At 39.3% G+C, this 16336-nt stretch overlaps 1 protein-coding gene across 2 annotated transcripts in view; it reads left to right on the forward strand.

The window, feature by feature from the left end:
• Window positions 1-767: 767 nt before the first annotated feature.
• Window positions 768-16336, forward strand: part of SNX4 (sorting nexin 4) — a 61141-nt gene continuing 45572 nt past the window's right edge. The window contains exons 1-2 of one of the 2 annotated variants that reach the window (XM_080808663.1): window positions 768-891; window positions 15648-15769. In XM_080808663.1, coding sequence (XP_080664789.1) covers window positions 868-891; window positions 15648-15769 — 146 coding nt within the window. In that variant the 5' untranslated portion in view covers window positions 768-867. Of the gene's footprint in view, window positions 939-15647; window positions 15770-16336 lie in introns of both variants that reach the window. The other variant, XM_080808662.1, reaches the window with a different exon arrangement.

The following is a 16336-nucleotide window of genomic DNA, read 5'->3' on the forward strand; positions in this document are numbered from 1 at the left end:
GCGGGGCAGAGAATACAACCCTGGAAGAGCAAATTGTGTGTCATAGCTTGAAAGTATTTCGGCAGAAAGATCAGTTTCTCTCCTTGAAAAATTGATGACCAGACTTTGTATAGAAGGAACCCCCAACTACCACACAGTCTGGCACACCGAGTGAGCATTTCCCATTAGGTTACCATAGTGAATGCTTGTCAAGGAAGCGGGTTCCGAAAATTCGGTACGAGAGGTTCGTAGAAAACGATCAGAGATCGCCAGGGCTTTATGAAACGCAACCGATTTCAAGCCACGCTTTGGCCAAACGCTTCACTTCTTCACTTCTCTCAGAACTGCACGTGCCACCTTTTGCTGAATGTGTTACTCGAACTGCTGTAAGTTTTTAAATTTATGGCGCCCTGGACTTTCCGCGTAAAAAAGTGGAACCGACAAGGCAGGAGGGACCGAGGCTCGGAGCGGGAAGGTCAGACCGCGGTCTCCGATTTCTTCTAACTCAATTTTTCTCTAGGCGCTCGCCCGCCGGAATCGTTCCTGTGTCTACTTGCTCTTCCCCTTGCCTTTCTCCCCTTCTCTCCCTCAATCAGTTCTCCCGGGTTTCCGGGTCTCCCGGGCTAGCAGCTAACCCGTTCCTAAGTAGGGAAGCCTTCCCGCCTCCGCCCCGGGCGGGAAGCTCCGGGGATCTCAGTCCCTGCGAACAGCCGCGGTGCCGGGAGGCGGGGCGGGGAGGGGCGGGGAAGGGCGGGGAGGGGTGGGGCGCGCTGAGCGACGGCGCAAGCGCATTGGAGCCGCCGAGCCAAACTGCAGCCATGGAGCAGGCACCTCGGGATCCCGAGCGGCAATTGCAGCCTGCGCCCCTAGAGCCGCTGGGCCACCCCGATGCGGGGCTGCAGTCTGCGGTCGGTGAGGAAGCAGAGGGGGCCCGAGACGAGAGCCCCGGGGAGGGCACGGTGAGGAGAAGGGGCGGCAGAGACCACGGGGCCTGGTGTCGGGGCCTAGCGGGCCGGACTGGGTTGGGTTGGGCTGGGCTGGCGGGGGCCGGTGCACTCGGCCGGAAAGGCCCCGCAGTGAGGGGACCGCAGGGTGGAAGGGCCGGGCCACAGGTGCAGTGAGGGGGAGGCTCGGTGGAAAAAGGGAGTGGGGGGCGCGAATCCCTGAGGCTGCGGGACCAAGGGGAGGGCCGAGAGGGCGGCAGCGAGGAGAGCTGGGGGGATGTGTGGGTGCGGTCTGATGGGCGTGGAGGTCGGAGCCCTGGACCCGCCCGGCTGGAGCAGGTGTGGTGTTCAGAGGTCGGGGGACCTGGAGGTTTGGACCAGAAGAGGAACACTGTTGTTCCTGGCAGTGTGGTGAGGGGTTGTGCAGAGGCGATGGCCGAACGGAGGCGCCGTGGAGAGTGGGCGGCGGTGCTGGAGAAGGAAGGGAATGGGGGACTTGAGGAACAAGTTGGGGGCTAAAAAGGGTGGTTGGCTTGGTGCCACGATCAGGAAATTGGAAAGTGTCGGATTCAAGAAAAGGCAAAATAAAAGAAAATTTAAACTCTGTATTTGTAGTTTCTTCACTTGGAGGCAGTGCCATATTTACCAGTTGAGGTTTGTCATCTATATCCCATGCACCTACCTGCCTTGTGAAGCCCCCGGTAATTAGTGATTTTCATCGCTTGAGAGGAGAGAATGCATCATTTTATATTTGTAATTGTTTTCATTCCGAAGTGTTTTCACGCATAATGCAAGATAGTAGACCGGGGTAGAAGGAAGGGTTTCAAAAACCAGAGCCCCACATGAGACCATTCTACCCAAGAGAGTGCATTGATCATCCATTTTGCTTCTTTTTTTTCTGGAGCAGGAGTTAGTGCTAATATAAAACTGCCCATTCTTATGGTATATGGATACAGAAAAGTTAAAGTTGTTTGCTGAACGTACCTAGAAAGACTTTTTCAGTTTAGAGACCAGATAATTGGGAACTTCATACAGAGTAGTTGAAGGTGTCGCCTTCTTAGGGAAATGTCGAGATACACAGAGTAGCATGAAGACTGTTTGGGATGAGTTTTAAGTTTCTCATTCAATTTTTTCCGAAATGTAGAATTATTTGTGTAAAGGTCAGGATCTCATATTAAATGTGAAGAAGTGTGTGTATTCTTAGTTCTTAAATTTGGCTCTTATGATTTGCTCTTTATGCAGGTTTCCATCTGTGACTTAGTTTTTGTGTTCCCCCTTTAAAAAAAAACTTATTGTCAAGTATGTCATCACAAAAGAATAATTATCTCACAAAATAATTGAAACCCTCACACGTTCTGGGTTATAGCTTACTTCCTCCACCACAGAGGTAACCTTTGTCCTGCATTTTGTATTAACAGTTCTTTTGCTTTTCTTATAATTTTACCATATGTATCTGTAAACGATATGTTGTTTTACTTGGTTTTGAAATTTACATAAGTGATATAATTTTACTATAACTTCCTCTCTTAGCTCAGTATGTTTTGGGGATTCATCCAAAATGTGGCTTAATTCACTTCTATTCATGACTCTATAGTCTGCCATTTTATAGATATTCTACAGTTGATTTCTTCCCGTGTTTACAGACATTGGGGTTATTATAAGATCCTTATTTCTAAAAAATTACTATCATTAACTTCTTCCATATCTCTTGGTGCAAATGTCTAATACAAATTTAGATGTGGAGTTGATGGATTGTAGGGTGTTAGCACATTCAATTCTAGTGGGTGGTGCCAGATTGCTTTCCAAAGTAATTTTACCAATCTATTTTCCCATCACAATTTTTTTCTGTCTTTAGCAACACTTAATATTTTCAGACTTTAAAATATTTGCTAACCTCTTGGGTATATGTTAAAGCAGTTTTAGATTGTTTCAAAAGGCAAGGATCATATCTTTTGTTGACAACATCATGAGTTTAATTTTGATTTGATTATGATGATAAAAATTTTCGTGGGCACCTCGGTGGCTTGTCAGTAGATATGCGACTCTTGATCTCATCATTATAAGTTTGAGCCCCATGTTGGGTGTAGAGATTACTTAAAAAAAATCTTTTAAAAATTTTGTTTTTTGGTAATTTTTTTGTGAAAGCCTTTAGATAATTAACTAATAGGAAGTCACAACTATAGTATAAACTCCATTTATCTTAATTTAAAGGTGATTATAAATACCTTGTTGAAAAAAAACCTATGTGTATTCAGTTTAAGATATTTGAAAACCCAAAGATGCCATCATACAGTAAAAGTCATATTACCTGACATTTTAGGAAAATGTTTGTAAATGTACCATTCATCAGTGACCAAACTTACGGGGTTTCCTAAAACAGCTTCCTGATTTTGTGGTTCTAGAGACACAAGCCTTTTGGACAAATATTTTCAGTATCAATTATTTCAGAATCATGAGTATAAACATATACATTCACATGTACTCTGTATGTTGCCTACTCTCTTCCAAAAGCCCCAAGCTCATCCTTTGAGGTCCATCTACTCCCTTTCCCTCTTTCTTTTTTCTTTTATTTTCAAAATTTTATTTTTTAAGTAGTCTCCACACCCAACGTGGGGGATGAACTCATGACCCTGAGATCAAGAGTTGTCGTATACTGTACCAACTAAGCCAGCCAGGGACCCCTACCTTTCGCTCTTTCTATCCCCTCTTTTTTTCCAGTCCATTTTCAGTTGAGAAGTATTGCGGTAACCATAACCATGTTGTTACTGGTATTGATAGGAACGTGGTCTGAGCAGAAAGTTAAGTTAGATTTGTGGTTTGTGGGTGCTATGCACAGTAAGCTCTGCTTTTCATTTAATTCTGTAAATTACCCCCAAAAGACAGATAAAGATGGGGTTCCAGGAGAAGTAATTTCGCCAAGGTCACATGCTAGTCAGTGGCATGGCTGGGATTTGAGCCCAGGTCCTCCTGGCTTTGAAATCAGTGCTCTTTCCAGTAAGCCATGCTGCTTCCATCCAAAAAAAAAAAGTTAAAAATAGACTTGTTAATTTGCTCCAATACTGTATTTAAATTTTTTAGTTTAAGTTGCAATTTTAAGAAGAAAAAAAGTATAAAAAATGTGTTGATTTATCAGGCACTTTTTCACCACAAAAATATCCGTGCAGATGGAATGTAGAGATGCAGAAAGCTTGCCTCATCAGCCTTATTCTTGACTGCAGATTTGGGCTGAGAGTCATTTGTACCATTTGCCCTACACCCCGGGGTAATAGAGGCAAGCACGGACTCACAATCCACCTTTGGTTTTAAACATCACTAATTGGGATTCTTTAAATTCTGCTCTCAGCTCTTCTGTGGTCTCTTATTTTTCTTTCCCTGAGTCTTCAGTCCTTTTGCATTGTTTGATGAGAAATCTCTCTTTTTTTTTTTCCTTTCATACTTTTTCACCTGTAGGGAAGAGTGCATTCTTTTTTCCCCCCTTAGTATTGTCAGTTCTATGTAAAATAATTTAGAAAATGGAAAAAATTAGAGAGGAATCCAATCTCCAAGAAAGTAGCAATTAGTCCCGGTCCAAGAAAGATGACATAGCAGGGGAATGGAAGCAAGAGAACTTTTTAGACTGGAAGATTCCACTGAGTTGGTAATTGTTTGTCCAGAGAAAAACCCTTGCCTGAGGGAGTCAGGAGTGATTTTTCAGGGAGCACGCTCTAGGCCTGGGAGGGCTGGTGGGGGCGAAGAGTTCATGGACAACTGGTGCTTACTGCTTAGCAATTGGTGTACCCTGCGACAGCTTCACTGATTGGCAGCAGAGAACTGAGTGGAGTAGGCTGGCGCTGTGGGCAAGTTTGAGGCTTGTGTGGGTGAGAATAACATGAAAAAGGGAAAGGAAATGTATAGGCATAGTTACAGAATGTATCAGTTTAGAAGCAGGTGATTAAGTCACATTCAAGAACTTTTTCCTCATTTTTCTACCTCAGCAGCTCGCAGAGTTTTTTAAAGGTGACTCAGAGTACAAAATACATTTTCTACTATCTAACCAGCATACATATCCTTCCATACATAAGTGTTGTTCGAGGAGGCAGTACTTAATCATTACTTCATGTAGTACTGTCTGACATTCTTCTATTTATTATTAAAAAGAGATATTGATCACAAACCACCAAACTGATTTCATGAACCATGAATATGTTGTGACTCAGTGTGGAAAACTGTTCAAACTTACATATTTTATTTTAAATAAAAATGTTTTCTGAATCACTGTTCTATTTTTAAAATATATTTTTTTATAGATAAAAAGTATAAGAAAACAGGTTGTGAATTAGAACTGTATTTTTCTTATTTATAACTGAAGTAAGCTTCACTCCTAGGCCTAAGTAGATACATTATTTTTAACTTAATACCTGTTACTTTTGACTGTTGTAGACATATCCCCTAAGGAAAGTAAATTCTTTGGGTAGTTCTTAAACTTCAGATCTTTGACCTATACATAAGGATCAAGTGTAGAAAAAAAGATTGTAAGGAAGTACACCAAGAGAGGTATATTAACAGTGGTTTGTGCTGGGTTGTGGGATATAGGTGATTTATGCTTACTTAATTTGACCTATAGTTTTCAGTTTTTATATACTAAGCATGTATTACTTTCATAATAAAAAAACCTTAAAACTACAAATAATAGGGAATAGGGAATACTTGAGCTCCTGCTCTACACCAGGTAACTTTTAGAACTCTACCTGCATTAACTCAGTAAATGTTCTGATAACATTATGAGGTAAGTACTCTAATCCCCATTTTTCAGATGAGGAAACTGAGGCAGAAAGATTAAAAAACTTGTCCAGAGTTACAGAGCTAATCTGTGGCAGAGATGGGATACAGATTCTGGCAAACTGGTTTTTATTTTTATTTTTATTTTTAAAGATTTTATTTATTTATTTGACAGACAGAGATCACAAGTAGGCAGAGAGGCAGGCAGAGAGAGAGGAAGGGAGGCAGGCTCCCTACTGAGCAGAGAGCCCAGTGCAGGGCTCCATCCCAGGCCCCGGGGATCATGACCTGAGCTGAAGGCAGAGGGTTTAACCCACTGAGCCACCCAGGCGCCCCTGGCAAACTGGTTTTTAATCTGAGGGTGAATTGATCCTACAAATTTTAATTACAAATTTTATTTTTTCCTGATTTCCAGTTATTTTATGTTTTCTTGCTTGCTTACTTGGCCTCATGCTACACTGATTTTTTTTTTTTTTTTTAAGATTTTATTTATTTATTTGACAGAGATCACAAGTAGGCAGAGAGGCAGGCAGAGAGAGAGAGACAGAGAGGGAAGCAGGCTCCCTGCTGAACAGAGAGCCTGACTGATGTGGGGCTCCATCCTAGGACCCTGGGATCATGACCTGAGCCAAAGGCAGAGGCTTTAACCCACTGAGCCACCCAGGTGCCCCTACACTGATTTCTTTCGACTTCAGTTTACTTTATTTGTGTTTGTCCCATGATATAATTTTTTGCCTTTTGTTATGTTTTAAGTCTTTCTCTTATTTACCATAGGGAATTTAAAACATTGGCATTATCCTAACTGGTTTTATTTTTAGTTGATTTTCTTTTGTGAGGTTTTATACTTTCTTATTTTGGTTTCTATTTTTGCATTTTCCTTTGTGGGCAATAATTTCTTCGGTTTTATCCTCTGTAATGATTTGGAAGGCGTGTATCTTTGTTTTTTTCTTCCCCCAAACATAACTGAAACAAAAATTATTTATGTAAATATAATTACTTTAAGAATTTTTAAAAATAATCTCCTTTACAGAAATGATATCAAATTTTATAGGCAAGGGTAGTATGAAGATCCTTTTTCCCATGAACTATTTGAGAGTGAACTGCCATCATGATATGCCCTCATCTCATTCCCAGAACTTTCAGTGTGAGGGGTGCCTGACTGGCTCAGTCAGTAGAGCCTGCAGCTCTTGATTCTGGGGTCATGAGTTTCAGCCCCACGTTGGGTGTAGAGATTACTTAAAAACCTTCAGTATTTAGGGGCAAACAAGGATATTGTCCTATGTAACCACAATACTACCATCAAAATCAGGAAGATAACAGTGATAAATGACCACTATCTCATCCTCAAACTTTGTTTAAATTTTGTCAGTTGTACAAATACTGTTCCTCAGAACAAAATGATCCAGTCCAGATTATATAATGAAATGTAACACATGCATGATCCAGATGCATGTGTTACATTTCATTATATTGTCTCTTTAGTCTCCTTCAATTTGGCAGAGTTTCTCAGTCTTTACTTTGGTGACTTAGACCCTTCTGAAGATTAGAAAGCAATTATTTTGTAGAATGCCCTCAGTTTAAGTTTGCCTAATGTTTCCTTATGATTAAGTTCAGATTATAGATTATGCATCTTTGGCAGAAATTGCCACTAAAGTGATCCTATGGTCTAGTTCACACATGATTTCTTTTTGCCCAGTACTTTGGAATCACATTTTCTGCCAGTCTTCAATATCAAGTTACTCTTTTTCCTTTTGTAATTAATATTTTGTGGGACCTACTATGCAATTGAAAATATCTTGTTCCTAATCAGACTTTCTATTTGTCTTTTCAGTATGGACTCATGGATTTTATTTTTAAAAAACTTTATTTTTTTCTTTTTTAAAAATTATTAACATATAATGTATTATTTGTTTCAGGGGTACAGGTCTGTGATTCATCAGTCTTAACACAATACACAGCACTCACCACAACACTTACCCTCTCTAGTGTCCATCACCCAGCCATCCCATACCCCCACCTCCCTCCACTCCAGCAGCCCTCAGTTTGTTTCCTGAGATTGAGTCTCTTATGGTTTGTATCCCTCTCTGGTTTCGTCTTGTTTCATTTTTTCCTCTCTTCCCCTATGATCCTCTGTCTTGTTTTTCAAATCCCACATATCAGTGAGAGCATATAATTGTCTTTCTCTGATTGACTTATTTCACATAGCATAATACCCTCTGGTTCCATCCATGTGGTCGTAAATGTCGTAAATGGCAAGACTTCAGTTTTTTGATGGCTGCATAATATTCTGTGTGTGTGTGTGTGTGTGTGTGTGTGTGTGTGTGTGTATGAGTGTACGCACACAGACACATATGTATACACCACATCTTTATCCATTCATCTGTTGATGGACATCTGGTTTCTTTCAATAGTTTGGCTGTTGTGGATATTGCTGTTATAAACGTTGGAGTGCAGGTGCCCCTTCAGATCACTACACTTGTATCTTTGCGGTAAATACCCAGTAGTGCAGTTGTTGGGTCGTAGGGTGGCTCTGTTTTCAATGTTTTGAGGAATCTCCACACTGTTTCCAGAGTGGCTGTACCAGCTTGCATTCCCACCAACTGTGTAGGAGAGTTCCCCTTTCTCTGCATCCTCACCGTCATCTGTCATTTCCTAACTTTTCAATTAGACCCATTCTGACTGGTGTGAGGTGATACCTCATTGTATTTTTGATTCCTGTTTCCCAGATGCCGAGTAAAGTTGAGCATTTTGTCATGTGTCTGTTGGCCATTTGGATGTCTTTTTTGCAGAAATGTCTGTTCATGTCTTCTGCCCATTTCTTTTTTTTTTTTTTAAGATTTTATTTATTTATTTGTCAGAGAGAGAGAGAGCGCGAGCACAGGCAGACAGAGTGGCAGAGGGAGAAGCAGGCTCCCTGCGGAGCAAGGAGCCCGATGTGGGACTCGATCCCAGGACGCTGGGATCATGACCTGAACCGAAGGCAGCCGCTTAACCAACTGAGCCACCCAGGCGTCCCTTCTGCCCATTTCTTGATTGGATTATTCTTTGGGTGTTGAGTTTGATAAGTTCTTTATAAATTTTGGATACTAGCCCTTTATCTAATATGTTATTTGCAAATACCTTCTCCCATTCTGTTGGTTGTCTTTTGGTTTTGTTGACTGTTTCCTTTCCTTGCTTATCTTTTTTTTTTTAAGATTTTTTTTTTATTTATTCATTTGACAGAGATCACAACTAGGCAGAGAGGCAGGCAGAGAGAGAGGAGGAAGCAGGCTCCCCGCTGAGCAGAGAGCCTGATGTGGGACTTGATCCCAGGACCCTGGGATCATGACCTGAGCCGAAGGCAGAGGCTTTAACCCACTGAGCCACCCAGGCGCCCCTTTCCTTGCTTATCTTGATGAAGTCCCAATACTTCATTTTTGCCCTTGCTTCCCTTACCTTTGGTGAGGTGTCTGGAAAGAAGTTGCTATGGCTGAGGTGGAAGAGGTTGCTGCCTATGTCTCCTCAAGGATTTTGATGGATTCCTGTCTAACATTGAGGTCTTTCATCCATTTTGAGTCTATTTTTGTGTATGGTGTAAAGAAATGGTCCAGTTTCATACTTCTGCATGTGGCTGTCCAATTTTCCCAACACCATTTGTTGAAGAGACTGTCTTTTTTCCATTGGACATTCTTTCCTGCTTTGTCAAAGATTAGTTGACCATAGAGTTGAGGTTCTATTTCTGGGCTCTCTGTTCTGTTCCGTTGATCTATGTGCCTTTTTTTTGGTGCCACTACCATGCTGTCTTGATGATTACAGCTTTGTAATAGAGCTTGAAGTCTGGAATTGTGATGCCACCAGCTTTGGCTTTCTGTTTCAACATTCCTCTGGCTATTTGGGGTCTTTTCTGGTTCCATACAAATTGTAGGATTATTTGTTCCATTTCTGTGAAAAAAGTTGATGGTATTTTGATGGGGATTGCATTGAATGTGTAGATCACTCTAGGTAGCATAGACTTTTTAACAATATTTGTTCTTCCAATCCATGAGCATGGAACGTTTTCCATTTCTTTTTGTGTTCCTCAGTTTCTTTCATGAGTACTTTATAGTTTTCTGAGTACAGATTCTTTGCCTCTTTGGCTAGATTTATTCCTAGGTATCTTACGGTTTTGGGTGCAGTTGTAAATGGGATCAACTCCTTAATTTCTCTTTCTTCTCTCTCGTTGTTGGTGTATAGAAATGCAATTGATTTCTGTGCATTGATTTTATACCCTGACACTTTATTGAATTCCTGTATGAGTTCTAGCAGTTTTGGGGTAGAGTTTCTGGGTTTTCCACATAAGGTTTCATATTATCTTCAGAGTGAGAGTTTGACTTCTTTGCTGATTCGGATGCCTTTTATTTCTTTTTGTTGTCTGATTGCTGAGGCTAGGACTTCTGGTGTTACATTGAACAGCAGTGGTGATAGTGAACATCCCTGCCATGTTCCTGACCTTAGGGGAAAAGATCTTAGTTTTCCCCATTGAGAATGATATTTGCTGTGGGTTTTTCATAGATGGCTTTGATGATATTGGGGTAGGTACCCTCTATCCCTACACTGTGAAGAGTTTTGATCAAGAAAGGATGCTGTACTTTGTCAAATGCTTTTTCTGCATCTGTTGAAAAGATCATATGGTTCTTGTTCTTTCTTTTATTAATGTAGCGTATCACATTGATTTGTGTATGTTGAACCACCCTTGCAGCCCGGGAATAAATCCCACTTGGTCGTGATGAATAATCCTTTTAATGTACTGTTGGACCCTATTGCCTAGTATTTTGCATCCATATTCATCAAGGATATTGGTCTGCAATTCTCCTTTTTGGTGGGGTCTTTGTCAGGTTTTGAGATCAAGGTAATGCTGGCCTTATAAAATGAGTTTGGAAGTTCCCCTTCCATTTCTATTTTTTGGAAGAGTTTCAGGAGAACAGGTATTAATCCTTCTTTAAATGTTTGGTAGAATTCCCCTGGGAAGCCATCTGACACTGGGCTCTTGTTTGTTGGGAGGTACTTGATTACTGCTTCAGTTTCCTTGCTTGTTATGAGTCTATTCAGGTTTTTAATTTCTTCCTGGTTCAGTTTTGATAGTTTATACCTCTCTAGGAATGCATCCATTTCTTCCATATTGTCTTGGCATGAACAACTTTATTAAGGTGTAATTTATATACCATAAAGTTCACTTCTTTTAAGTATCTAATTAAATAATTTTTAGTAAAATTATAAAGTTTTATAGCCATCACCACAATCCAGTTTTAGAACATTTCTATCATCCCCCCAAATCCCTACTGAGTGGGGAGTACAGTTCAATCCCAGAAACTCAAGATCATGACCTGAGCTGAAGTCTTGCTTAACGGACTGAGCTACCCAGGAGTCCCAGGTGCCTCTCTTTTATGGTGTCTCTTGAATAGTAAGTTTTTAATTTTGATGGAGGTCTGGTATATCACTTTTTTCTTTTCTGGATTGTGCTTTTAGTATTATATCTAAGAACTCTTGGCATATCCTAAGATCACAAAGATTTTACTCCTGTGTTTTTTCTAGAAATTTCTTTCTTAGCTCTATATCTGAGCCATTTTGAGTTAATTTCTGTCTGTAGTGTGAGTAAAGGGTCTAAATCTTTTTTGGGGGGTCATGTGGACATTTAGTGGTTTCAGCACCATATGTTGAAAAGACTGCATTCTCTATTGACTTGCCTTGGTGTGTTTGTTTGTTTGTTTTTTTTAATCAATTGACCTAAAAAAAAAAGTCAATTGATCTTAAATGTAAGGATTTATCTCTGGATTCTCAGTTCTGTTCCATTGATCTCTCTTCTTTCTGCCAATACAACACTGTCTTAATTACTTTGACTTTTTAGTAAGTTTTGAAATTGGGTCCTATAACTTGTTCAAAATTGTTTTGGCTATTCTAGGCCCTTTGTATTTCCATATAAGATTTAGGAATAGCTTATTGGTTTCTACAAAAGATCCTGCTGGATTAAGTATTTTTGAAGGACCAGTATGTTAATATGTTTAAATATTTTCAAGCATGTTCTATGCATGATGCTCCTTTGTCATTTGAAATTTATTGTGAAGTCTAAAGCAGATTTGATATTTATTCTTTTGTAGGGGTGTTATTTTTTATTTTTCTTCCTTAATCTTGTTGGAATGTTTAACTTTTCCAGTTCATTATACATGGACTACATGCCTTTCAGTTTGAAGGGTTATAACTTTTTTCCAGTCCAGGAAAGATTTGTTTGCTTGTTCTTTTTCTTTTAAATAATACAGATAGGGACCCCTGGGTGGCTCAGTTGGTTAAATCTGTGCTTTTGGCTCAGGTCATGATCCCAGGGTCATAGGATTGAGTCTTGCTTCAGGCTCCTTGCTCAGTGGGGAGCCTGCTTCTCCCTGCACCTGGTCTGCCTGCTGTTTCCCCTGCTTGTGCGCACGTGCTCTCTCTCTGACAAATAAATAAAATCTTTAAAAATAAATAAATTATACAGATGATTATTGTTTCTGTTCTGTTTCTTCTAATTTCTTCTTTAAGGACTAACATTGTTTAAATGTTGGTTCTTTGGCTTTTATAAAACCATATTTCATCATTTTTACCCTTTTGGTCTTTTTTTTCTCCACATTCTACAGAAGCTTCGTAACTATGTTATGTTCTTACTGATTTGATTTCTTGCAGTGTGTTTTACTGTCCAAATATATCTTATTTTTTTTTCTTTGCATTGTTTCTTTTCTAGTTAGCTCCACGTTCATCTCAATTGGCCTGGTTTTTTTTTCCTGTTTTTCCTATAATTCTCAATATAACAATAAGTGTAATGTATTTTGTTTAGTATGTGATTTAATAAATAAGATTAACTAAATAAGTCAAATCCCCTAGATACTAACCCTTTTCATCTATAATCCTAAAAGTTATATTAAGGTTAGCTTTCATTTTGTTTTTAGTCTTAAAGAGCATCTCTATGCGGGCTGAGAATTCTTCATGCAAGCAGTGAACTCCTGAAGTGTCAGGCACCGTGTTACATCTGTCTTTCCACTCCTAATGACTGGCATGGTAGATACTCAAGATATATTTATTGAATTAATAGTTGGCTTTTGTCACTTTTATCTGCTTTTATGCTTTTAGTGTTTCTTAGTGGTTTGCAACATTTTTAAAACTTTAAATAGATTATATTCATTTTAGATAATAGATTATATTCATCTTTGAGTTGGAAATAATTTCATTAGCCTTTTAAATATGTTCATCTTCTACATTTATTTAATCCTAGGTAGTTAGTCTTAATTCAGGTAGAAAGTCGTGATTGACACATCAAGCATCTACGTTTGGGATGTTACTCCTTTGAATCTGAGTATAGCATTGCTCTTTCTTTAATGATATTCTTTACTCTGATGAGAAGTTGGCTTTGAATACGTGTCATCTAGTCTGTCTCTCTTTCAAACATGTCCCTGGGCTCATCTTCTAGTTAAGTCAGTCCGTCTCTAAATTTGCTCAATGTATCCTTTTAACAATTGTGCTTCCAGTTGGGTTATTCTTGGTACTCTCTGTGTTTTACTGAGAGGATAAACAATTTTATATCATCTTCCAAGTCCTTCTGGTGTTATTGTTGTGTTCCTGTTTTCATTCTTTAGTTTTTATGATAGCTGGTTTTATTCTTTTTTTTTTTTTTTCCTCCTCCTTTGGATGGTATGAGGATAAATTCATGACTCAGATGCATCATCTTTTTGGCTGGGGATCTGATTTGCTCTATTAGTCATGTGTTTCCAGTATTGGGGGAATTTTTCACTGGGGTAGATGGTGGTAAATCAAAGTGTTTGGCTATGGGCCAAAATTAGAATTATATATATATGTGTGTCTCAACCACTGAGGGCTTCATAATCTTAATGTTGGGTGATTTGTGCTTGTGTAATTTCTTGAACTTTCTTTTGGTTGAAGTATTTCCTTATTTTTTTCTCTCAGTAGCTAAACATACAACTTACACTTTATAAAAATGTTTTACTTGACAACTGAGTGATTTCTGTTTTTATTGACTAATAGTTCTATTCCATTGGGTTAACTCTTAGTTCTCTGTCCTTTTTACCATCTTTTGCATTTTTATCTTCTCAATTTTTCTTCAGCATTTTGGGGGTACTTCCTGAATTTAGTCATCATTTACTTTTTTGCCATACCACATAGCCTTTTCTGTCCTCATAGCACCAAGGTTTAATTTTCTGTATAAATCATCACCAGTGGGTTTTACTGTAGTTTTTTCTTTTTTCTTTAGGGGCATCCATCTTTCTACTTCTGTCTCTTGTTAACAAACAAGTGTTTATTTGGGATTAAAGAATTGCAATTTGGGGATTACAGATTCAGGTAGAAACCCAAATAGTATCCTGCTTCTAGGGTGAAGGTAAGGGGTTTTTATAAGGAAAAAGAAGTGGGGGACAGATACAGGAGTTAAGAGAAAAAAAGGCTAAACCCTTAGTTATACATTGTTTTACTACAGATTCTGTCTTCAGAAAGTCCATAACCTGTGGACTTGTGGACAGGATATTTGTTCTCCTGAATTCTCAAGCAGTTGCTTAAAACACTTGCTGTTTTGCTTAGTCCAAAGATTTTGGTCTGGTATGAGCAGAAACGCAGATAAGGCAGTTACTCTGCCGTGGTTTCTTGGCTCCCTTTTAAAATGGCTCCATTCAGGGACGCCTGGGTGGCTCAGTTGGTTGGGCCGCTGCCTTCGGCTCGGGTCATGGTCCCGGGGTCCTGGGATCGAGTCCCGCGTCGGGCTCCTTGCTCAGCGGGGAGCCTGCTTCTCTCGCTGCCTCTGCCTGCCTCTCTGCCTACTTGTGTGTACTCTCTCTGACAAATAAATAAATAAAATCTTTAAAAAAAAAAAAAAAATGGCTCCATTCAGGGACGCCTAGGTGGCTCAGTTGGTTAAGTGTCTGCCTTCCGCTCAGGTCCTGATCCCAGGGTCCTGGAATCAAGCCCCATATCAGGCTCCTTACTCAGTGGGGTGCCTGCTTCTCACTCTGCCCGCTGTTCTTCCTGCTTGTGTTCTCTCTCTGTGTCAAATAAATAAAATCTTTAAAAATAAAATAGAATAAAATGGTTCCATTTATGTCAGTTTTTGACATCCTTCTTCACAAACTGCCCTCAGTTATAATGTGCAGTGTTTATAATTAAAACCACCTCGGAACTCCCAAGAGAGAGCAAGGGGGGAAAACCCAAAGCACAGCAGTTATCACACGGTCTCACTTTGTCTTCCTTGTTTAGACTTGGAGTTAACTTCCTCAGTGGCACACTTTCTGCACATACAGCCTTTGAATTACTGGTGGTGGTTTTGTTGTTGTTGTTGTTCTTTTTTGTTCTTTATCATAGACCTGGGGATGTTTTAGCAAGAACAGAGAGGGGTCTGCTTTTAAACCTTGCTGCTGTCTGACAAGTGGAGCCTATTAACCACTGCCAAAGCGTTTAGGCAAATTTCGCATTGGATATAATAAAAAAATAAATAAAAATAAAGTTGAATGTAAGACAACTTTTTTTTTAAATTTAACCTATCTGCTGAAAATCTTGCCTTTTGGCATATGTATAGTATTTTCTTTTTGAGGGACTGAAGTTTAACTTTATTAAAACAAAAAATTAGATTTTAATATTGAGAATTATTCATCTTTGTATAAAATGTTTTTAGATTTTTTTTTCTTAGGCATTTTATATTGATTTATTCTTGGTCACTGAGACAGAATGTTTGTGTTTTAATAATTAAATGTGTGATACATGTTAAAATAGCTTTTGGAAAAGTTTGGTGTGCTACAAAATGCTGCTAATGAGACGTATGTCATTTGCTGCTGTCATTTAGTAACCCCTAGCAACTCAAGAAATAGAAGAAATTTACTTGAAATATGTACCAACAATGGATTCTATTATAATAGCTGTTTTTTTCTTTTTGAATACTGTCTTAAAAGTTTTGTGGTTGTTCTTCTATTTGTTTTTGTCCAGATGACTGAAAATAATTTTTGGTTGAAGAAGATAGAAATTAGTGTTTCAGAAGCAGAAAAGCGAACTGGAAGAAATGCCATGAACATGCAAGAAACATATACTGCTTACCTCATTGAAACAAGGTGGGTGATGAGAATTAGATAGAAAAAGCTTTGTCTGGTAGCTGTTGATGCAAATTATGTTGCTTAATGGAATTGTTTATAAGTCATTGTCTTTTTAGGTTTTGGGTTTTTTTGTTTGTTTTCAAAGAAAGCGAGATAGTGTGTGCATGCTGAGTGGGGAGGGACAGAGGAAGAAGGAGAGAGAGAATGCCAAGCAGGTTCCATACTCAGTGTGGAGCCTGACATGGGGCCGAGTCTCAACCCTGAGATCATGCCTGAACCGAAATCAAGAGTCAGGTGCCCAACTGACTGAGCCACCCAGGTGCCCTGTTTCTTTACTTTTTAACAGATAAACAGTTGTGTCTTTTTCTATATATATGTATTTTTTGGTAGCTATCTTTTAATGCATTTGTGTTGGAAGTAGAGAAAAGGTTAGTGGAATACTTCTGGGATCTGAAATGTTACTTGATACATGCCTTGGAGGAGATTTTGGCATTAGATATAATAGTCCCTGTGCAATTTTGGGAAAGGAGATCTGGTTCCCAGGTTGTGTACGAAGTGTACTTAGGTAGGTAAGATGGTTAGCAG

Source organism: Martes martes, assembly GCF_963455335.1.
Source record: "Martes martes genome assembly, chromosome: 1".
Classification (NCBI taxonomy): domain Eukaryota; kingdom Metazoa; phylum Chordata; class Mammalia; order Carnivora; family Mustelidae; genus Martes; species Martes martes.